At 46.9% G+C, this 18,510-nt stretch overlaps 2 protein-coding genes across 2 annotated transcripts in view; both read left to right on the forward strand.

The window, feature by feature from the left end:
• Positions 1-1,462: 1,462 nt before the first annotated feature.
• On the forward strand, positions 1,463-15,851 carry LOC122754751 (A-kinase anchor protein 13-like; the record flags this gene model as incomplete). Its single annotated transcript, XM_044003218.1, has 4 exons — positions 1,463-1,487; positions 8,987-9,264; positions 11,300-11,417; positions 15,777-15,851. Coding segments are annotated over exons 2-4 (450 nt in total), but the record flags the coding sequence as incomplete, so codon positions are not given.
• ARHGEF2 (Rho/Rac guanine nucleotide exchange factor 2) overlaps positions 15,618-18,510 on the forward strand; it is a 30,914-nt gene continuing 28,021 nt past the window's right edge. Inside the window, exon 1 of the mRNA XM_044003700.1 lies at positions 15,618-15,888. Within this exon, the coding sequence (XP_043859635.1) occupies positions 15,871-15,888 (18 nt within the window). The 5' untranslated portion in view covers positions 15,618-15,870. The remainder of the gene's footprint in view (positions 15,889-18,510) is intronic.

The raw sequence follows: 18,510 nt of genomic DNA on the forward strand, positions 1-18,510 counted from the left end.
CTGCTACGTCATCCATCCTTTCAGTTGGCATCTCCTAACCCATACGCTGAGTCTGGTATCAGGAGGAGAGAGGTCCAAGGACCTCCACCCTCTTTGTTTACTGGGCTTTGGAGCCATGCCTAATTGGGGGTAAAGGGGAAGTATGGACACAACTTTACAAGGAGCTGGGGCTGCTGGGGAGATGGTCTCCAAGTGTGCAGAGTTAGGGAGCCTGGATAGATTGAGAGACCAACCAATATGGTACGATATAAAAAAACACCAGACCTGGGAGATGGGAGTTTAGCCCTAAGCGATTCTAGGCAATTTAGCTTCTGTGTGCCGGACTTTCCTCATTTACCAAATGAGAATGTTCAACTAGATGGTGTTTAAGGTCTCCACCCTGAAGACTGCCATTCTGTCCACCTCCTGCCCTTTGCTTCTCATAGGTCTAGGTCAGTAAAATGAGGCAGGAGCTTTCCTGTGTAGCTGTAGTTTGGGAATCAGCCTCTACTCCATCCCCCGCCCCCCCCCAACCCCCAGATCTAGCTTCTGATCCAGGGAGAGAAGCAAGAGGACTCACTTTGTATTTGGCATCGACTGTACCCTTCCCCCAGAACTTATCCAAAATGGGCCTGGGGTGGGGATGGGGGAGTGAGTCAGCCCCTTGGAGAGGCTGTTATCAGGGAGGGGAGCTAGTCAAACATCCTCCCAGCGGTATCCACAACAAGCTATGTGACCATGCACTCGGTCAATCCTAATTCCTGTTGGCTGGAATGAGGGCCCTGCCCAGATGCAGCAGTCCCAGCTACTCCTCCTCCCAGTATTTTTTTTAAATGATGAAAGCACAATCTTTCCCCTCCACCAGCCATAATCTCTCACTTAAAGGGACAGGGCTTCTAAACCAAATGAGGTAGGGCAGGAGGCATGCACCTCTACCATACTGGAGTCTTGCCCATGGTTGAGCAGTGAGATATAGCTGTGGCTCCCTCCCTGTGATCACCATTTCTAATCCCACCCCTCTTTAGCCTCCCCTTTACAAGCTCCACCTCTTCCCTCAGGAGAGTGAGTTCCATGGACAATCTCCTATCCACTCACCGCCCCTGGTAAATTTTACTTGGCTTTATTCATAGTCTGCCCCACGCAGGCTCCTTGGGCTGCCCTTTGCCCAGGGAGTGCCCAGGGAAGGGGACTCAAGAGTTCTTAGTGTAGTGGTGGAATCCAAAGGGTTAAAGGAGTCAAGCACAGTATTGTGTGGTGTTTGTAAGTAGAGATAGTAAGGGCAGGAAGAGTCGAGGTCAGACTTAGTTTGGACTTAAGCAAGTATCTTACCTCTCTGCCCTTGTTCGGGGCAATTCTTTGGACTATGAAAGACCCTCTTAATATGCTCAAGAGAAAGATCCCCAGTTGAGGTGCTGAACTGGACAGAAACCTGCTTAGGCCACCTGGAGAGAGAATTCCCTCCTGAAGAAGCTCATCAGCAGGGGGCTGGAGTGGGTTCCCCAACAACGGTGAGTTCGCTCCTCCCCTTCCTCCAACCCAGGCTCCCAGTCCAAAAATAGGGGTAACCAGAAGAGTGGAGGCCGTTAAGAAGTCTCTCTAGCACCCTGATAAATCACTAAGCCCTTTGTTTCTTTGTTGGCTTTCATCCAACTTTTGATCCTGTTTGTGGGAGTATGTTTGTGGTTTATGTTTTCTTGCTGGGGGACTTTCAATCAGCCATCAAGCCATTTTCCCCTCCCCCCAAGCAAGTACTCTCTCTTCTCCCTAGATATAAATGGGGAAGGCGACAGGGACCCTGGTCTTCCAGCTCCCGTGTTATTATTTCCCTATGATTGGGTACCCTGGCCCTGCTTCCAGCTGTTCTCCAGAATATTTTTTGGGGGTGGGGTGGGGTGGAAATTCTATTTGAAGGTGGCTGCTCTCTGGACAAAGTCTCTTCCTCCGGTGTGTGTCCCACTGAACCTCAGGTTGCCCTACCCATCTGGCACTGTACTTGGAACCAATGCCAAGAAACCAGCCTTAGATGAAAGAGAACTAGGAGTGTTCGCTTTCCCCTCAACTTAAATATGCCATTCTGTGACCCACTCCATGCCTGTCTCTTAGCTCCCTCGTAGGGGAACTGCTGTCTTAAGGCAACGGTAGCTCTGTAGTGGTGGGAATAGGGGTAGATAAAGATAATAAGAAGACTGATGCCCACAGTGCTTTATAGTTTACATTGTCTCATCTGAACCTCACAACATCCTGGTGAGGTAGGTACTATTATTATTATTCCTCATCTTATATATGAGGAAATGGGCTTAGATGAAGCAATTTATGCCAGTCGCTCAGCAGTTGTCAGAGATGGGATCTGAATGCAGCAGGATTTCCTGATCCCAAGCCTAGCACCATCATTACCCTGCCAAACTGCTGCTTATGGTGGAGGGGAAGGAGCTGAGATGCCAAGCTTGGTTTTTGATCTGTTATAGCAAGAGAATGTGTGGTTAGACTTAGGAAGCTAGGGATGCTGTGGTCGCTTCCTAATGATACTGAGTTTCTGGGGTCACTTCTGGAAAACTGGTGACTTTCTTCCATCTAGTCCTAGAGTGTATGAGGGGGTGGCTGGCAGGAAGCAAGTCTGGAAACTGGTATGGGAAGATGGCAGGGGTACTTACTGTATCCCCAGCCTTGCTGCCTCCCAGAGGTAGTGCCTGTGACCCATCTCGTTGGCTTTGTATGTCAGGAGGTGACTGGGTTTCTGGATTTAGGAATCCTAGTCACATCTGTTTCCCTCTTCCTCCTTTTTCAGAATTGGTTCTGCATTTGTTATCAGTGTTTGAGTGTGAAAGGTTGGGGCTAAGTACTTGATTAAGTGTCATGATACCCCAGGTAGAGAGCTAAGATTTGCCAGAACTTCACCTCAGGTCCTCAGAGATGGGGTTGGAACCTGAACACGCAAAGCCCAGCATTCTAATAATCTCAGAATGCAAAAGTGTCAGCGATGAGGAAAAACTGGAGCCCTGGATATCTGGGATCAGCCCTAGGCTAGGAGAGAAACCCAGTTCTATAGGTCAGAAAGACAATACAGGATCTACTGGGACCTTTCTCACTAAGTGTCTTAGGGGAGCGTCTAAGCACACATGTTTTAGCCCTTATGCTAGGACTTGGATTAATGGTTTACCCAAAAAGAGGAGGAGGAGGAGTTAAATTTTGAACCATCAAAGGAATCTCTATGGCCCTGGCTCCCCAGGGCCTGTAGAGAAGCTACTAAAACACAGCATCCAGCCCCTCCTTCTTCTGGACTGGGGGGGGGGGGGGAGCGGGAGGGGAGGGGAGGGAGGAGTGTCGTTTTTTTTAAGTCCCTTTGAAGAGATTGAAGAACCTAAAACTCAGCCCCTAAGAGCCTCCTAGGCCTGGGAAAAGATCAAAGTCCCCCCACCTCCGTTGGACAATGCTGCTTGGTTATTAGGTTGACACAGTCATCTTTCTACTCTTCTCTGTTTCCCTCTCTCCTTTCCCACCCTTCCCCATATCCCATCTCTCTTTCTCTCTCCCTCTCTCTCTCTCTCTCTCTCTCTCTCTCTCTCTCTCTCTCTCTCTCTCTCTCTCTCTCTCTCTCCCCCCCTCTCTCTCTCTTTCTCTCTCCCTCTCTCTCTCTCTCTTTCTCTCTCCCTCTCTCCCTCTCTCTCCCTCTCTCTCCCTCTCTCTCTCTCTCCCTCTCTCTCTCTCTCTCTCTCTCTCTCTCTCTCTCTCTCTCTCTCACACACACACACACACACACACACACACACACACACACACACACACACACACACACACACACGAGAACACTCCCCAGCATTTGCTGGAAGCAAACACTTCAGGAACACAGTTCTCCCACTCATTCCCCCACCTAGCTTTTCAGGGAAATTGGTGGAATGACCAAGGGGAAAACAAGATTCAGATTGGGGACGGGCCTGTCTTTGCCTGATTTCTTTTAGGCCACACTTGGTTTCTTCAGGGACTCGTCTCCTAGTTTGTTATGTGCTGTTTCTTCATTCCAGCTTTATAATTGGGGGTTGGAAGTTGGTCATGATTTGGTTCTACACACTTTCCCCTCGACTGCCCAAATCTCTCCCTATACAGTAGGCCAGTGGAAGTGTCTGCCTCTGGACCCAGTGACACCTTCTCCAAGCTAGACTGACAGACTGGTGGGGTGTAGGCATTGTGTCTTCTGTTCCATGTGCCCAGGGTAGTGTAGTGGTTAGAGTGTGAAGTGGGGGGAGAAGGAAGCCTGGGGTCCAAATCCAGCTTCGGGCACTTACCTGCTGTGTGACCCTAATTAAGTCACCTCCCTGAGTCTTGGTTCCCTACTTTCTTTTTTTTTTTTTTAATTTTTGGTGGGGCAATGGGGGTTAAGTGACTTGCCCAGGGTCACACAGCTAGTAAGTGTCAAGTGTCTGAGGCCAGATTTGAACCCAGGTACTCCTGAATCCAGGACTGGTGCTTTATTCACTGCGCCACCGAGCCGCCCCCGGTTCCCTACTTTCTAAAATGGGAATAATAAATAGCACCTACCTCACAGAGATAATGGATGTAGAACTCTCTAACTCTAGGAACAAGTCATAAATAGAACCTATTATTTCCTTGTTCCTTCCACGGTCCGGGTCACTTTTACTTTAGTCACACAGTAAGTTCCTTCTGCTGGGCAGCCATCCCACTGGCCTTGCATTCATTTCAGGCTGTTTGTCTTCTGTTCTTTCCTCCATGGAGATGAAGACTGGTTCATTAGGGTGTAATTCAGGTAATAGCTGAAGAGGCTCAGACCCCCATTCCTGGCTCTCTCTGCCTTGGCCAGGTCCCTCTAGGCTCCCTTTTCTCCAATTGTGACATGGAATGACACTTTCTCCCTGCTTCACCCTCCCCCACCAAAAAAGGCTTGTATCTCAGGTAGTGACCTCTGAGTACCACAATCAATTTAGAGATAAGGTTCTACCTCCCCAAACTTCCCCCTCCTTTCAACCAAGATTCAATTCAGTGAATGCCTCTCTTCACTCTGCATTCTTTTCTTTTTAACTGTTGTGTCACCCAATATCAAGTACTCATTGCTTAAAGAATGTTGATCAAGTGACTAGTTCTGTTGTTACTGCTGCATAAGGGGATACAGGTTAGACACCCAAAACACTTCCTGGAAGTTAGAGATGCTGAGGATAACACTGAAAGGGTGCTTGAAAATGGAGCTACATGTTGACCCTTCAGGGCTGGAGACCCATCCTGCCCTGAAGGGGGGATGATTAACTTTGACCTACTCTCTTCCTAATGTCCTTCCCCCTCACCAAAAAAAAGTGTTAGACAACCCAGATCTATTTCAGAACCTCCTATCTATGCTCAGCGGAAACAGCAATGTGACATGATATGATCTCATTCCGCAGCTAAATAAAGCCATTGTGTGAGACCCAGCCCCAGCTACTACTCCCTTGTTCCATTTCCTAAGCTCTGGAGGCCTGTAGGGGGAGAGGGTTGAGGGGGAGATATTGGAAGGAGGGAAGATCAAGGAACAGAAAAGGAAATAGAGCTAGGAGGCCAGGCTTTAGGCACAGGAACACTGAGGAGCTGGTATTGTGGGGGAGGCAGCCAAACCCCAGTCCCTTGAAGAGCAGAGTGAGGCACCTTATGTTGCAGCATTAAGACAAAAGGAAGGATTTTTTGGAAATGGAATGAAGAGGCTTGTGCATCCCAGGTGTTTGAGAAAGGCCAAACTAGGCTTCAGTTTCTTCATCTGTAAAATGATGCTGTTGGTTTGGGGGCAGCTAGGTGGAGCAGTGGATAAAACACCGGCCCTGGATTCAAGAGGACCTGAGTTCAAATTTGACTTCAGACACTTGACACTTACTAGCTGTGTGACCTTAGGCAAGTCACTTAACCCTCATTTCCCCTCCCCCCCCCAAATGATGCTATTGGTCAATATGATCTCTGAGATTCCTTCCAGTTCTAAATCCTAGGTGTCTGTCTCATAAGGGAGATAAGGGAGGAGGAACTTCTGGGGATTCCATCACCATGTAGTCTAGAACGAGAGCATATGGAATTCCAGTGCTGATAGAGATCATTGGAAGGCCTCTCAGTGGAAGGACCTACATGGTACTAGTGACAGGGAAGTGGGGAGTAGATTTTTTTTAGAAGAGGATAAATTGTAGTTCTGGGCTTTGGGAGGAAGAGAGAGAGGGGAACTCTATGATATCAGGATCAGGGGCTGTGTCAGTAGGGTGAGGGGACCAGGTGGTTTGTCTCCAGGAAGGGAGAGAAAACAGGAAAGGAATTCAGTTCATTTCCTTCTGCTTGCCATTCCCCTTCCTATTTTAATTCTAGATGCAGAGCTGTGGGGTGGAGGGGAGGAAGAGCAGGTGAGAGAGATAGGGGTTGTTGTTGTTGAATTCTGTCCAACTCTTCATGACACCATTTGGGGTTTTCTTGCAGAGATACTGAAATGGTTTGCCATTTTCTTCTCCAGTTAATTTTTGTTTGTTTGTTTGTTTTGCGCAGGGCAATGAGGGTTAAGTGACTTGCCCATGGTCACACAGCTAGTAAGTGTCAAGTATCTGAGGCCTGATTTAAACTCAGGTCTTCCTGAATCCAGGGCTGGTGCTTTATCCACTGCACCACCTAGCCACCCCCCAGTTAATTTTATAGACGAGGAAACTGAGGTAAACAGGATTAAATGACTTGCTCAGTGTCACACAGCTAGTAAGTGTCTGAGGCTGGATTTGAACTCCAGTCTTACTAACTTCTGGCGCAGCACTCTATCTACGGTGACACCTAGCTAAGTGCCTAGAGAAAGGGGTGGAAATTCGCTACTCATTTGCAAGTTCATCTGCAGATAGCAAGGCTTCTGTTCTCTCCTCATTTGCCCCCTCCAGTTCCTCAGCCACAGTTCCACACAATTTCCTATCTACCTTTCCCTGGAAAGTGCCTAGTTGGCAGAGAGTCCTGCTCTGACCCCAGAGCTATTCACCATCTTTCCCACTCCCTTCGGACATACCTATCCTGGCTGCCAACATAATTGGGTGCCAGCTTGTACAGATGGCATCAGGCCCAGGTATAAAGAATGAAGAAAGGCCCTTCTAGTGGCTGGCTGCACATTAGCCTCCTCCTTTGCATAGGAAGGGTATGGGTGGGCACAATGGCTGCACCCAGTTTCCTTTTTTATCCCTGGGTGCAACAGATCAGGAACTAAGACTTAACAGCTGCAGAAGTCTAAGGGCCCGACTCCCTTTCTACCTTAGGTGGTAAAAAGTCACAAGCTTTGTGACTGGCTAACAATCTTCTTTTCTGTAACTTCTTCATGTGGCCAGGGATAGTAGACAGATTAGATTAGGAGGGAGGGAAAATAGATTATAGGAAGAACTTTTTAACACTCTGGAGATCCCTGAGGTCACTAATGGGCTTGGGAGAAGTTTACATGTCACCTTCATACCCCTTGGTAAACCTAGCCGAGGGAATGACCCAGACATCCTGCCTCTCAGCTCCTCATGACCACTTCTGAAACCTTACTGGATAGTGGGGTATCCTCCTTAGAGAAGTAGTCCCTGGGAGCCCAAGCGCCTGTGTCTTCATCATAAAGGACCTAAAATTGTGGACTAGGTATGTGGCATTGGTTTCGTTGATTGGTTGGCAATGCTTCCTGGATTGGGACTTCATCACCCTCAATGTCAAAAGTCCTTGGAGAGTTCATAGATCTTTGATATACTCTAGCATGAGCCCTGGTGTCAAAGTGCCTGCCTCCAAGAAAGTGGTATGGGTCCATTTGCCACTTCCCACCCCCCATTTCCATGCCACATCACCTAGAGTATACTCTACTCCTTTCAAATAATAGCTCTGAGCTCTTTTAGTGGTGGCTAAGAATTGGAAATCAAAGGAATGCCAATCAACTGGGGAATGGCCAAACAAGCTGTGGTATATGATTGTGATGGGATGTTATTGTGCTATAAGAAATGACAAACAGGACGATTTCAGAAAGGCCTGGAAAGACTTATATGAACTGACATATAGTGAAGTGAGCAGAACCAGAAGAACATTGTGCACAGAGACAACAATATTGTTCAGTGAAGGACTGTGAATGGCTTAACCATTCTCAGCAATACAATGATCCAGGACAATCCCAAAGGACTAATGATGAAGCATACTATCCACCTCCAAAGAAGTGATATTGATTTAACACAAACTGAAGCATGCTGTTTTCCACTTTATTTCTTTCATTTTTTTCTTTTATTTGAGTTTTCTTGTACAAAATGACTAGTATGGTAATATTTTACATAATTGCACATGTATGATCTATATCTGATTGCTTGCTACATCAGGGAGCAGGGAGGGAGAGATAGAATTTGGACCTCAGAACTTTAAATAAAAATGTTTATTATCAAAAAACAACAGTAGCTCTGGACACAGTAATCCTATCAACACTATCATTCTTGTCTTTTTTTTTTTAAGGGGCAATGAAGGTTAAGTGACTTGCCCAGGGTCACACAGCTAGTAAGTGTGAAGTGTCTGTCTGAGGCCAGATTTGAACTCAGGTCCTCCTGAATCCAAAGCTGGTGCTTTATCCACTGCGCCACCTAGCTGCCCCCCAACACTATCATTCTTAAAAAGAACAAGTTTGCCCAATGGCTACAATCACTATTCCCCCTGCTTCCCTGGTCATCACACCCCTGTGTGTGTTGTTTTCCTCTCTTAGAATATAAACTTCCTGAGGATGGGTATTGGTCTACTTGTTTGTATTTATATGTAATGCCTGGCACATAGTATGCACTTAATGCTTTTTCATTCATTCGAGAGAGGTTAAAATTAGTTGACAGGATGAGAGAGGTCTTTGGCTTAGGGGAATAGAAACCAAAGTTGGTTAGTATAGCTGGAAACCTTGGCTTTAAAAAAAAAGGCAAACATGAAAGATATTTAGGAAGCTAGTCTGGAAGGATGAGAGTTGCTTCTCCTCCAGGAAGCCTTTAAAGGAGGAGACCCAAGCCTGCTTCCCCCCAACCTCTCTTTGTTTTCTGTCTAGGCCTGCCCATCTGCCACTTCCATGAATGACAAAGTCCCAGAGGCCTTCCTGGCAGGAGGAGACCCGGTGCCCCAAGGAAGAACTCGGAGATGCCTATCAGCTGTGGAGCCCAGTGGGCAGTCTCAGGAAGAAGAGGAAGAAGAAGATGGCTTCCAATCAGTGCCCCTCCGAAGACCAAAAGCTCATCGTGTCCGAAACTACATTAGTGATCCTTTCAGACGTCACAGCTGGGAGCCTGGCAGTGTATTTCAGGATGCTGCCGATGATCCACTGGGAGGGTAAGCCCCCAAGCCTAGGGGACCTAAGTATCCTGTTTCCCCACCTATCTTTGTAGAATCCCTAGATTTAGGAGAAAATGGAATGGTGAGAAGAACTAAGTTGTCTTAGCACTGTAACCATCTGCATACAAATGCCCTCAGATTTGGGAGATGATTAGAATGGGGGAGTCTGAGACCTCTAGCCACTTCCTAAGGACACAGATGGACAAAACCCAGGTATCTAATTCAGAGCCTCTTTTAAACCCTGCATATTGTCTTAGAGATTCATCTTAGCAGCTCCCCAAATCCTTTCTTGCTTTTTGGAGAATTGGGAAAACTGAGGGGGAGAACAAGGTTCCCTTTCTTAACTATTCTCTGTCAATACTGGACTCCATCCCTCTCTTCAGCTGCCATTCTTTCCCTTACTTCCTGAGCCTGACATCCATCTTTAATTTTGAATTTCATAGACTCATGGACAATGCCAGGAGAAACCTAATTTATCTGGTCCAACTCCTTTAATTTTTTCAGATGAAAAAATGGGAAGAGAGAAGTTAAATTGTTTGGGAGATTTCTAGAGAGAGTTGAGCATAGTACCTCCTACCCCACATTCAGGAATATGCCAGCCCACTGATTTCATTCTGAACCTAGCACAAAAGTAACTTCTCAATCGTTTCAAATCTAGGGGACTAAATATGCATTTTGATAGAATAAATTCTCAGCTTTTCTGTTAGTCTAAGGAGTTAAGGGATGACTACTGGGGACAGAAAAATGGTCCTGTCTCACAGCAGGGTAAGTTGGGTATGAATAAAGGGAACAGTATACATGCTCCCCAGAGCTGGCCACAGGCAAACAGATGGAAGCATCTCCTCTGGAAAATCCCTGAACATTTATCCAAAGACAGAGGAAGTCAGGAGGAAAAGATCCAGGGTCAGATTGAAACAGTTCAGACTAAGTGGCAAAAGGGACCTGCCACATGGGATTAGGCATATTTCCTCTGGTTTTGGTAAGATTCCCTATCTCCTGTTGGTTCAAGGATAGATTGGGCTGAGTTTGGGGACAGAGATACCTAACTTGTGTCACTGTGCTAAGTTGGATGGGAGTGGAATATGTGAGAACCAAGCATCTCCCCAGCATCTGGGAACTGAGGGAGCATGGTACCTCATCACCAGCTGATGATGCTCCCCCTTGTTGCTCTGTAGTCATCACAGTTCCTCATGCCCATCCCCAAAGTTACTTCTGTATCTAGGGCAGAGAGGGTAGGGCAATCAGGGAGGCAGGTCTGGAGGCAATAGCCGAGAGAAAAAATGGGAGGTGGCATGAAGTAGGGAGTCCCAGTTATCATTACCATGCTCCCTCTCCTCTGCCCCATCTCTTCACTTTCTTCTGGGACAGAAGCTCACCCTTGACCAGCAGGGGCCGCCCTTGTCTGCTATTTGCTTGGGAAAAGGAGCCAAATGGAGAGGCCAGTCTAGGCCAGCCTGTGTCCCCTGCCACAGACATGAAACAGAAGAGTCTAGCCAGGGATTAACTTGGGCAGTACTGTTCATAGCCCAGTCCCTGCCCATTGTTCCACTCTGCTTACACATTGCTCCCTTCCCTGAACTCAATAGTCTAGTCATCCTGGCCTCCTTGATGTTCCTTACTCAAGATGCTTGCTTTCCTGTGTGCACGTTCTTGTAGTTCCTGCCCCCTTCCCCCTTCCTGGGCCTAGAATGTTCCCCCTCTCCTCACATTTACCTCTTGGAATCCCTGGCTTCCTTCAAGACTCAGCTCAAGTGCCACCTACTGCAACTTTCCTGGGCCATCCCCTCCTCCATCTACTCTATCTTTTATATTCTAAACAGGTTTTTGGTTTCACTAGAATGTAAGCTCCTTGAGGGCAGGGACTGTTTTGCTTTTGTTTTTTATTTTTTGCCTTTTCTTTTGTATCCCTAGTGCTTACCACTAAGACCTTAATAAATGCTTGTTTATTGATCTGGTGATTGTTGATCTCTCTCCAAGTGCTGGGTATGCATGGTGCTAAGGAATGTTTTAGTGAAATAAATGTATATTTCAGCAGGAACCTGCAAAAACTGGATCCCAGGGACCCCCGGAGAATTCCCTTAGTTCAAAGTCAGGAGGAGCTGGAGATACTTCTGAGGCTGCAGGACCAGAGTGCCCAACCCCAATACCTGGTATGGACAGACTCTTCTCCCTGTGGGCACTGGGCATTTACCCCCTAAACTGGAGCACAATCTCACTCCACTTCTCAAAACACGGTTTATCTTACAGCTTTTTATGCTTTTGTCAGTTGCTGTGCCCATTTGTCTCCCTCTACCTTGTCTGTATATCTCTTCATCTAATAGAGATCATATATTTAAGGTTAGAGTAGCTTAGAGGTTTTTGAGTCCAGTCCCTCATTTTATGGTGTGTTTTTTTTTAAGTGAGGCAGTTGGGGTTAAGTGAGTTGCCCAGGGTCACACAGCTAGTAAGTGTTAAGTGTCTGAGGCTGGATTTGAACTCAGGTACTCCTGACTCCAGGGCTGGTGCTCTATCCACTGCACCACCTAGCTGCCCCCCCCCCTCATTTTATAGATGGGATAAGTGAGGCCCAGAAGGGTTGTCGCTTGCCAAAGGTCACATCTAATAATTATCAGGGCTGGGATTCTGACTCATGTTAGAACTAACTCCAAATCGCTAGCTCCAAACCCAATGCTCTTTCTACAATATTACACTTCTCTCCCCCCATCCCAGCCCCATACCCCCCATCTCAGCCATTTTCTGTATCCTCTGTCGTGTCTCTTTATTTTCTCTGTGTCTTTTTTGGGCCTCTATGCTTCCTGTCTGTGTATGAGTCTCCCTATCATTGCCTGATTTCATCTGTTGATTGCCCTAATCTTTTGCTTCCTAAGTTACCCACAATATTTGAAACTTGAAGGGTGAGGAACTTCTCCAAAACAGATAAATGGGTTTCATTCCCAGAGGTATGAAACAGAGACTTTTTTTTTTGGCCCTTTCAACTGTGGGTCCCCAAGTACCCTCCTTGCTTTTGAAACAAAGTCCTTCCTTCTTGACTATGAGTGCACTCTATTGAGTATGCAGGTAAGCCTAGGTATCTGAGACCCTGACAAACAAAAGTAGTTAAAATAGTGATCCAATAGGTAGGGAAGTCCCTACCTTTTCTGCCACCCATCTGGCCAATGTATCTAGAGTCTTTTCTGCCCTGTGCTCCCCCCCCCTCAGCTCTTCAATAACCCAACATTTGGGAATTAGAGAAACAATCTAGTTCACTGAGGGTCTCCTTATCAGGACAAGCTGCTTAATTTGTTGGAAACCTAAATCAAGGGGGAGGGGGAGGGTAGCCAGCCTCAGGAAAACCCAGTTGCATTTTCTACAATAGAACCCATGGTTGTTTCAACCCTTGGTACCTCATCCAGTCTGGGCCCAAGTTCCCCATCCTCCTGACTTTTCTGCCCCTCCTCCCCGATTCAGCCTCCAGGGATACCTGGGTCTTTTCAAAGTCTTGTCATAGTTTATCTCCCACACAGCCAAAAGGTAATCCAGCTTCACTTTTCTTTGTAAAAGGAAGCAATGGCTGAGGACAGTCAGGTCACAGTCCTGTCCTTGACACCTGCTTTCCTCCACTAGTGTTTCTGAGTGAGCATATTCCCTATTTTCATTTCTCATCTTTATTACTCCCTTCCCTCTTCCCTTTTCTCACCATCTCTCTCTCTTCCAATTTTTCTTTCTTCATTTCTTTTCTTTTAGCTGTCCTCTACTTTTCCTCCTTTTCCTTCTGTGGGATCCACTTCTTCATATTCTATCTCTTCTCTTTTCTGCATTTTCTCCTGTTTTCTACCTAATTAAATTAGGGCCATTTGTCTCATTGAGTCTAATAAAGTTCCCTCCTTACACCCCAAATCAGACCGGGTGATTCATAAGATCATTCATTTTACCAGAATTGTCTATACACCAAATCAGATGGAGAAACACAGGTCTAAACCATTCAAAATAGTAAATTTTCTTCTTAAAGATCTCCTACATTAAGAATGCCTGAAGTTGAATTGCACCTGGTAGGGAAGAGGGTGGGATGCCATGATAATTGGATAGCATCTATCTGGGAGGCCCATATTTAGAAAGGAGTCAAATAATGTAATCAGGGAAGAGTCTGATAGAAAGGTGAACTCAATAAATAACCTCTTGGGGTGGTGGGGATGTTGGGCTATTATAGGTTCAGAGTTCCCAACGTCCATCCTTTGGTCCCTTGAATGGCTCTGCCTGTGGCATCCTCTCCAAATCTGTATCCATGAGCGGTATCGATGGCTACTTGGATCTAGATGTTAATGGTGAGTAAGGGGGAAGGGGATGATTGAAGGAGGTAGACAGGGAACAATGGATGTAACCCCTTCTACCCAGAAGTATAGAACCAGACTAAACTGTTTTATATGAGTCAGGGACTCTAGTTAAGGGCTAGGGCCTAAGGAGGTATCCTGGCTTTTCATTATAACTTAGTCTATGCTGAACCACACGCCCTTTGGAGACCTCCAAAATTCCTGTCCTAAATAATGGTGAATAGTTACATCTTCTTGATTTTTTCTTTTATCAAAAACCAAGGGGGGCAGCTAGGTGGCGCAATGGATAGAGCACTGCCCCTGGAGTCAGGAGGACCTGAGTTCAAATCTGGTCTCAAACACTTAACACTTACTAGCTATGTGACCCTGGGCAAGTCACTTAACCCTCATTGCCTCACAAAAACAAACAAACCAAAACAAAAACCAAGGATTCAGGACACAAGCCGCTGGAATTCCAGTTTCCATCTTTACCATGGATAGAGGACAATCCTAGCTTCCCCTTCTACCAAAGATGGGGAATTGGATCCTAAGCATCCATCCTCACTCTAGCTTCCCCATTTACCAAAAACAAAGTCAGGGACCTAGACTTTGGGCCCACAGCTTCCTTTTAGTTTTCCTAGGTATTCTAATTTAGGTCTCAGGCCTTTTTTTTCTTGCTCAGACCCCGCCCTCAGCCTCCCTCCAGGAAGTCCCCAGTGCCCGCCCTGAGGATGGAGTCATAGGTACCTGTAGCCCAGGGAACCTGATCCAAGGTGTAGAGTGGGGGAAGGGAGGTAGCTGTAGGTGCCTTTGTCTGGCTTTAGCCAGACATATCTCGTCTCCTTTTGTGTTAGCAGAGAATTTGCCCCAATCTCCTGGCCCTGACTTCAACAACGGGTGAGTGTAGAGCTCAACAAGCCCCTCAGAAATCTGAAGGTAGGTCAACCAAAGGGGTTGTGGGTAGTGGACTCTGTGACCTTCAGGGGTCACTTTGTTTTCAGAAACACTGTTCTCCAAGCAACACCCCTTCTACTTCTAATTCAGTTCTTCTGATTCTCCAAGCACACTAGAAACTCCTTTCTCCTTGGAAGATTTGGAATTTGACCCATTCTTCCCTTGGGAGATGAAGAGAGGAGGCTTAGGTGATTCCCAGTGTCACCTCTGCATGGAGGAGAAATTAGGAGGAAGGGGGTGTCCAGGTTAAGGTTTGAGGTGGGAAGGCCAGCAACAAAAGGCTAGGAAATAGAAAATGGCTGAGAAAGCTAGCTTTTAGGGAGGAAGAGTGGGTAGAGCCAGTGGCCTTGGAGCACTGCTCAGACATTAAGGGTCTCAGATAATTGACGAGTGGGATGGGGCAAGAGTAGGGTGGGCAGGGGGATACAGGAAAGGAACAGGACTGGGTGGGGGCTGAGGGGACAGTAGAGGAGAAGAGAGGGGCATAGAGGCCACACTGGGTGAGAAAACCTTGTGCTGGAAGATTTTAATAAGTATCATGTAAATGAGCATGCAAATCAGCACCTGTTTGAATCCCACAGCTGCAGCCTGTTTAGTAGGACAGCATTGTAAAGCGGCCCTTTAAAACACTAAGTTCTGCTTTTGGGTCCCTTAAGTCTCCAGCTGACACAGCCCCCTTCTGGCTCTGGGCTTTGGAATTAGCTCATGGGATAGGGCTGATGAAATCCCAGGAAACTCAGTTCTGCTTGGCAATGAGCCCAGGGACCATTCTCAAACAGAGGGGGGGGGGCAGGTATAGGTCACTGAGGGTTCCCTGACCACTAAAGTTGGCAACAGGAAAAACATGGCTCCGGAGGCGCCCAAACTCCAGACTGCTTCTATTTGGGGTTGGATGGGGTCAAGAGAAGCCAAGCCCTGATCTTTAATTTCTCAGGAGGATGGGGGGAGTCTCTGGTTAACTGGGAGGAGTTTGGAGCCACCCTCTGGAATAGAAGGATAAAATAAACCAGAACTGGGAGGTCCAGACAACTGAAAGGGGAGGGAAGAGGTTGGTGTCTGTTTCTCTGAGGCGTTTTCTCTGACTTTCTTCTCTTTTGTACTATTTCTCCCCTACTCTCTGGGTGTCTTCATCATTTGCCGCTCTCTCTGTCTCTGTCTCTGTCTCTCTCACTCTTTACAACATGGTGTCTCTATCTGTTAACTTTCTGGGGGTGGCTTTGTTTCCTCCATCCTGTCTCTGCCTCCATCTCGTTTTCTTTATTTCTCCAGTCTCTGGGGAGGCAGCTGCAGCCAGCTGGACGTAAAGCTCTCAGGAAAACGGGCAAGCCGATCCCTTCATCGGACCCTCAGCCTCCTTTGGGGCATGACAGGCAAAGCCAAGGTAGGAGCAACTGGGGGCCTCAGATCTTCATCTCTGTTCTTCCCCTCTCCCTTCAATTCCTGTCCCTGTGAACAGAAACTTTGGACCTGGGTTCAGTTTTGAAGGAGCCAGACAAGCTCCCTCTCCTAACAACTCACTTTTCTTCTCTTCCCACCCAGTTTACTGTCCTCCAACTCTTCCTCCCCCTTAGCTGCTAGCTGTAAACAGCTGTATTCAGGGACAAGGCAAAGCTCCACAAGCTTAATGTTGATATGGCTCTTCTCCCTTCCCCTTTCTCCCATATAGCTGAAAGATGAGCAGGAGAGCACTTGAGCTCTGCTTCAGGGCAGATACCACAACTGGGAAAAGTGAGGTTAGACCATGGGCAGAACTTTTTGGATGCGTTTGTGTGTGTACACATACTTGTGGCTATTTGCAATCTCATTTGCCAGGTTTATATGGATTCAGACACATACTTTTCAATTTTTGTTTTGTTTTTAGTGAGGCAATTGGGGTTAAGTGACTTGCCCAGGGTCACACAGCTAGTAAGTGATAAGTGTCTGAGGCCGGATTTGAACTCAGGTATTCCTGACTCCAGGGCCGGTGCTCTATCCACTGTGTCACCTAGCTGCCCCTCAATTTTTTGTATTGCAGAGGGTTGAAGGGTGGGATGGTTCTAAAGGGAAGGGGGAGAAGCCCGATGGTTGTTGCCAGTTATGCATATCTAGATGCCTTCTCTGCAGCTCTTTTAGCCAGGGACTAGTTGAGAGGGAAAGTAAAGATGAGAAAATCATTGTATTGGCATCTTCTCTCTGGAGGGCTGTGGGTAGGGTGAGGCTGAAAGAGGGAAGAAAACACAGGGACAAGGGAAGGAAGAGAAACACGTGGGGAATAGGAAAACCTTTAAGAGAAAAGGAGGTGGGGCAGCTAGGTGGTGCAGTGGATAGAGCACTGGCCCTGGATTCAGGAGTACCTGAGTTCAATTCCGGCCTCAGACACTTGACACTTACTAGCTGTGTGACCCTGGGCAAGTCACTTAACCCCCACTGCCTTGCAAAAAAAAAAAAAAGAGAGAAAAGGAGGTCTTCTCTTCCCTCTCAGGAGATGCAGACCTCTGGAAAATGAAGCCAGGAATCCTAAGGTCCCTGTCTCCTCTCACCAGGATGCTTAGGGACAGGCAGATAAGTTCTAGATAATGGAATTCTCTTCCTACAAGGTAAGGTTTAGTTGAGGAAGCTGGCCCTACCCAGCCCAGATCTGAAAAGGCTAGTCCAGGTAAAGCAGAAGGTGTCTAGAGACCAGGTGTTCAGGTAGGAATAGAAAAGCTTTTAGAGTAAGGGAATTTTCACCACCCAACATTTCCTCCCCCACACTCACTGTTTCTGGCTCTCAGTTGCTCTCTAGGGTACTCTGTTTCTGGCCTACTCCTTATCTTTTTCCTGTCTAAGCTCTCTCTCTTCCTCTGTCTCTCCCTCATTGTATAGATCTTTTGTCTATATCTACTTTGCCTCCCTTTCACACCTTATCTTTGTTTTTCTCGCTTCCTGTCCTGGTTCAATGGACAGAATCATAGGGCAGGGAAAGAGCCTTCTATTTCTTCCAGGACATGAAGTCCTACTAAGTACAAAGAGAAAGATGTGGCTTTTACATGGGAGTGTTTCAGAATTGCATTGGTAGAAATAATTATACTTTCCTCTTCCTTAAATATGCTAGGGCTAGGACAAAGCCGAGGAAGTGGGGAAGCCTCTGATGTCCCTCTCTTCCGGTGTGACCCTGCCCCTCCTCCCAGATCTCTCATCTTGTTCCTGAACCTTGTTGAGATTCACCTCCTGAGATGTTGTGGGGCATAAGTCCCACGTCACCCCCTGTTGCAACCTAGGTTGGAGAGTGTTAGAAGTCTCTCTATTCCTTGTGATTCCTTGTGTTGCCTCTTAGGTCAGCTTTTTTTCTCCCAAGGCTCTCCAATCACCTTGTAAGCTTCTCCATCAAGGAAATCTGAGGCCCTGTTGTCTACTTTCTCTTAGAAGTAGGAAACTTGGGTTTTGTTTATACCTTATATTTTCTGTTTGTCCATGCCTTGGTTCCTCTCTCCTATTCTTCACTAAGAATCAGTGTAATAAGGACAGAGTCAACCATCCCAATTACTTATGTGGCTTAAGACCAGGTATTGCCAAATATCCAGATTCCCTTTTCCCCGACAGGAAATAGAATGTTTCTCATGTTGGCTACTCTGAGCCTGGTAAGACAATAGATCTAAAGCCCCTTATTCTACCGAGAAGGAAACAGGGCTCAGAAAATAGAGAGTTAGCCAAGGTCACACAAGTCCTGAGTGTTCAAGGCAGGACATGACCCGAGCTCAGTCTCTGACTCCAGCTCCAGGGTTCCTTCCACTGCACCACACTGGGAGCTCTGGCATTTTAACAATCTTATTTTATCAGAGATGGGTCACTGGGTAGGTTGGGAGTGGTGGGACTGATTCCCAGCGCTGAGGTGACGAGCATGGGCTCTGAGGCACTGAGGGAGAAAGAGCAGAGACAAAACAACATCCACGGCACATCTTTGTGGCCAGCGTACTGGTTTTTATGAAGGCTAAATCCTTTGGGTTTCATTGGAATTGCTTCACCTTCCCTTCCTATGTCTTCA

The sequence above is a fragment of the Dromiciops gliroides genome, chromosome 4 (genome assembly GCF_019393635.1).
Source record: "Dromiciops gliroides isolate mDroGli1 chromosome 4, mDroGli1.pri, whole genome shotgun sequence".
Lineage (NCBI taxonomy): Eukaryota > Metazoa > Chordata > Mammalia > Microbiotheria > Microbiotheriidae > Dromiciops > Dromiciops gliroides.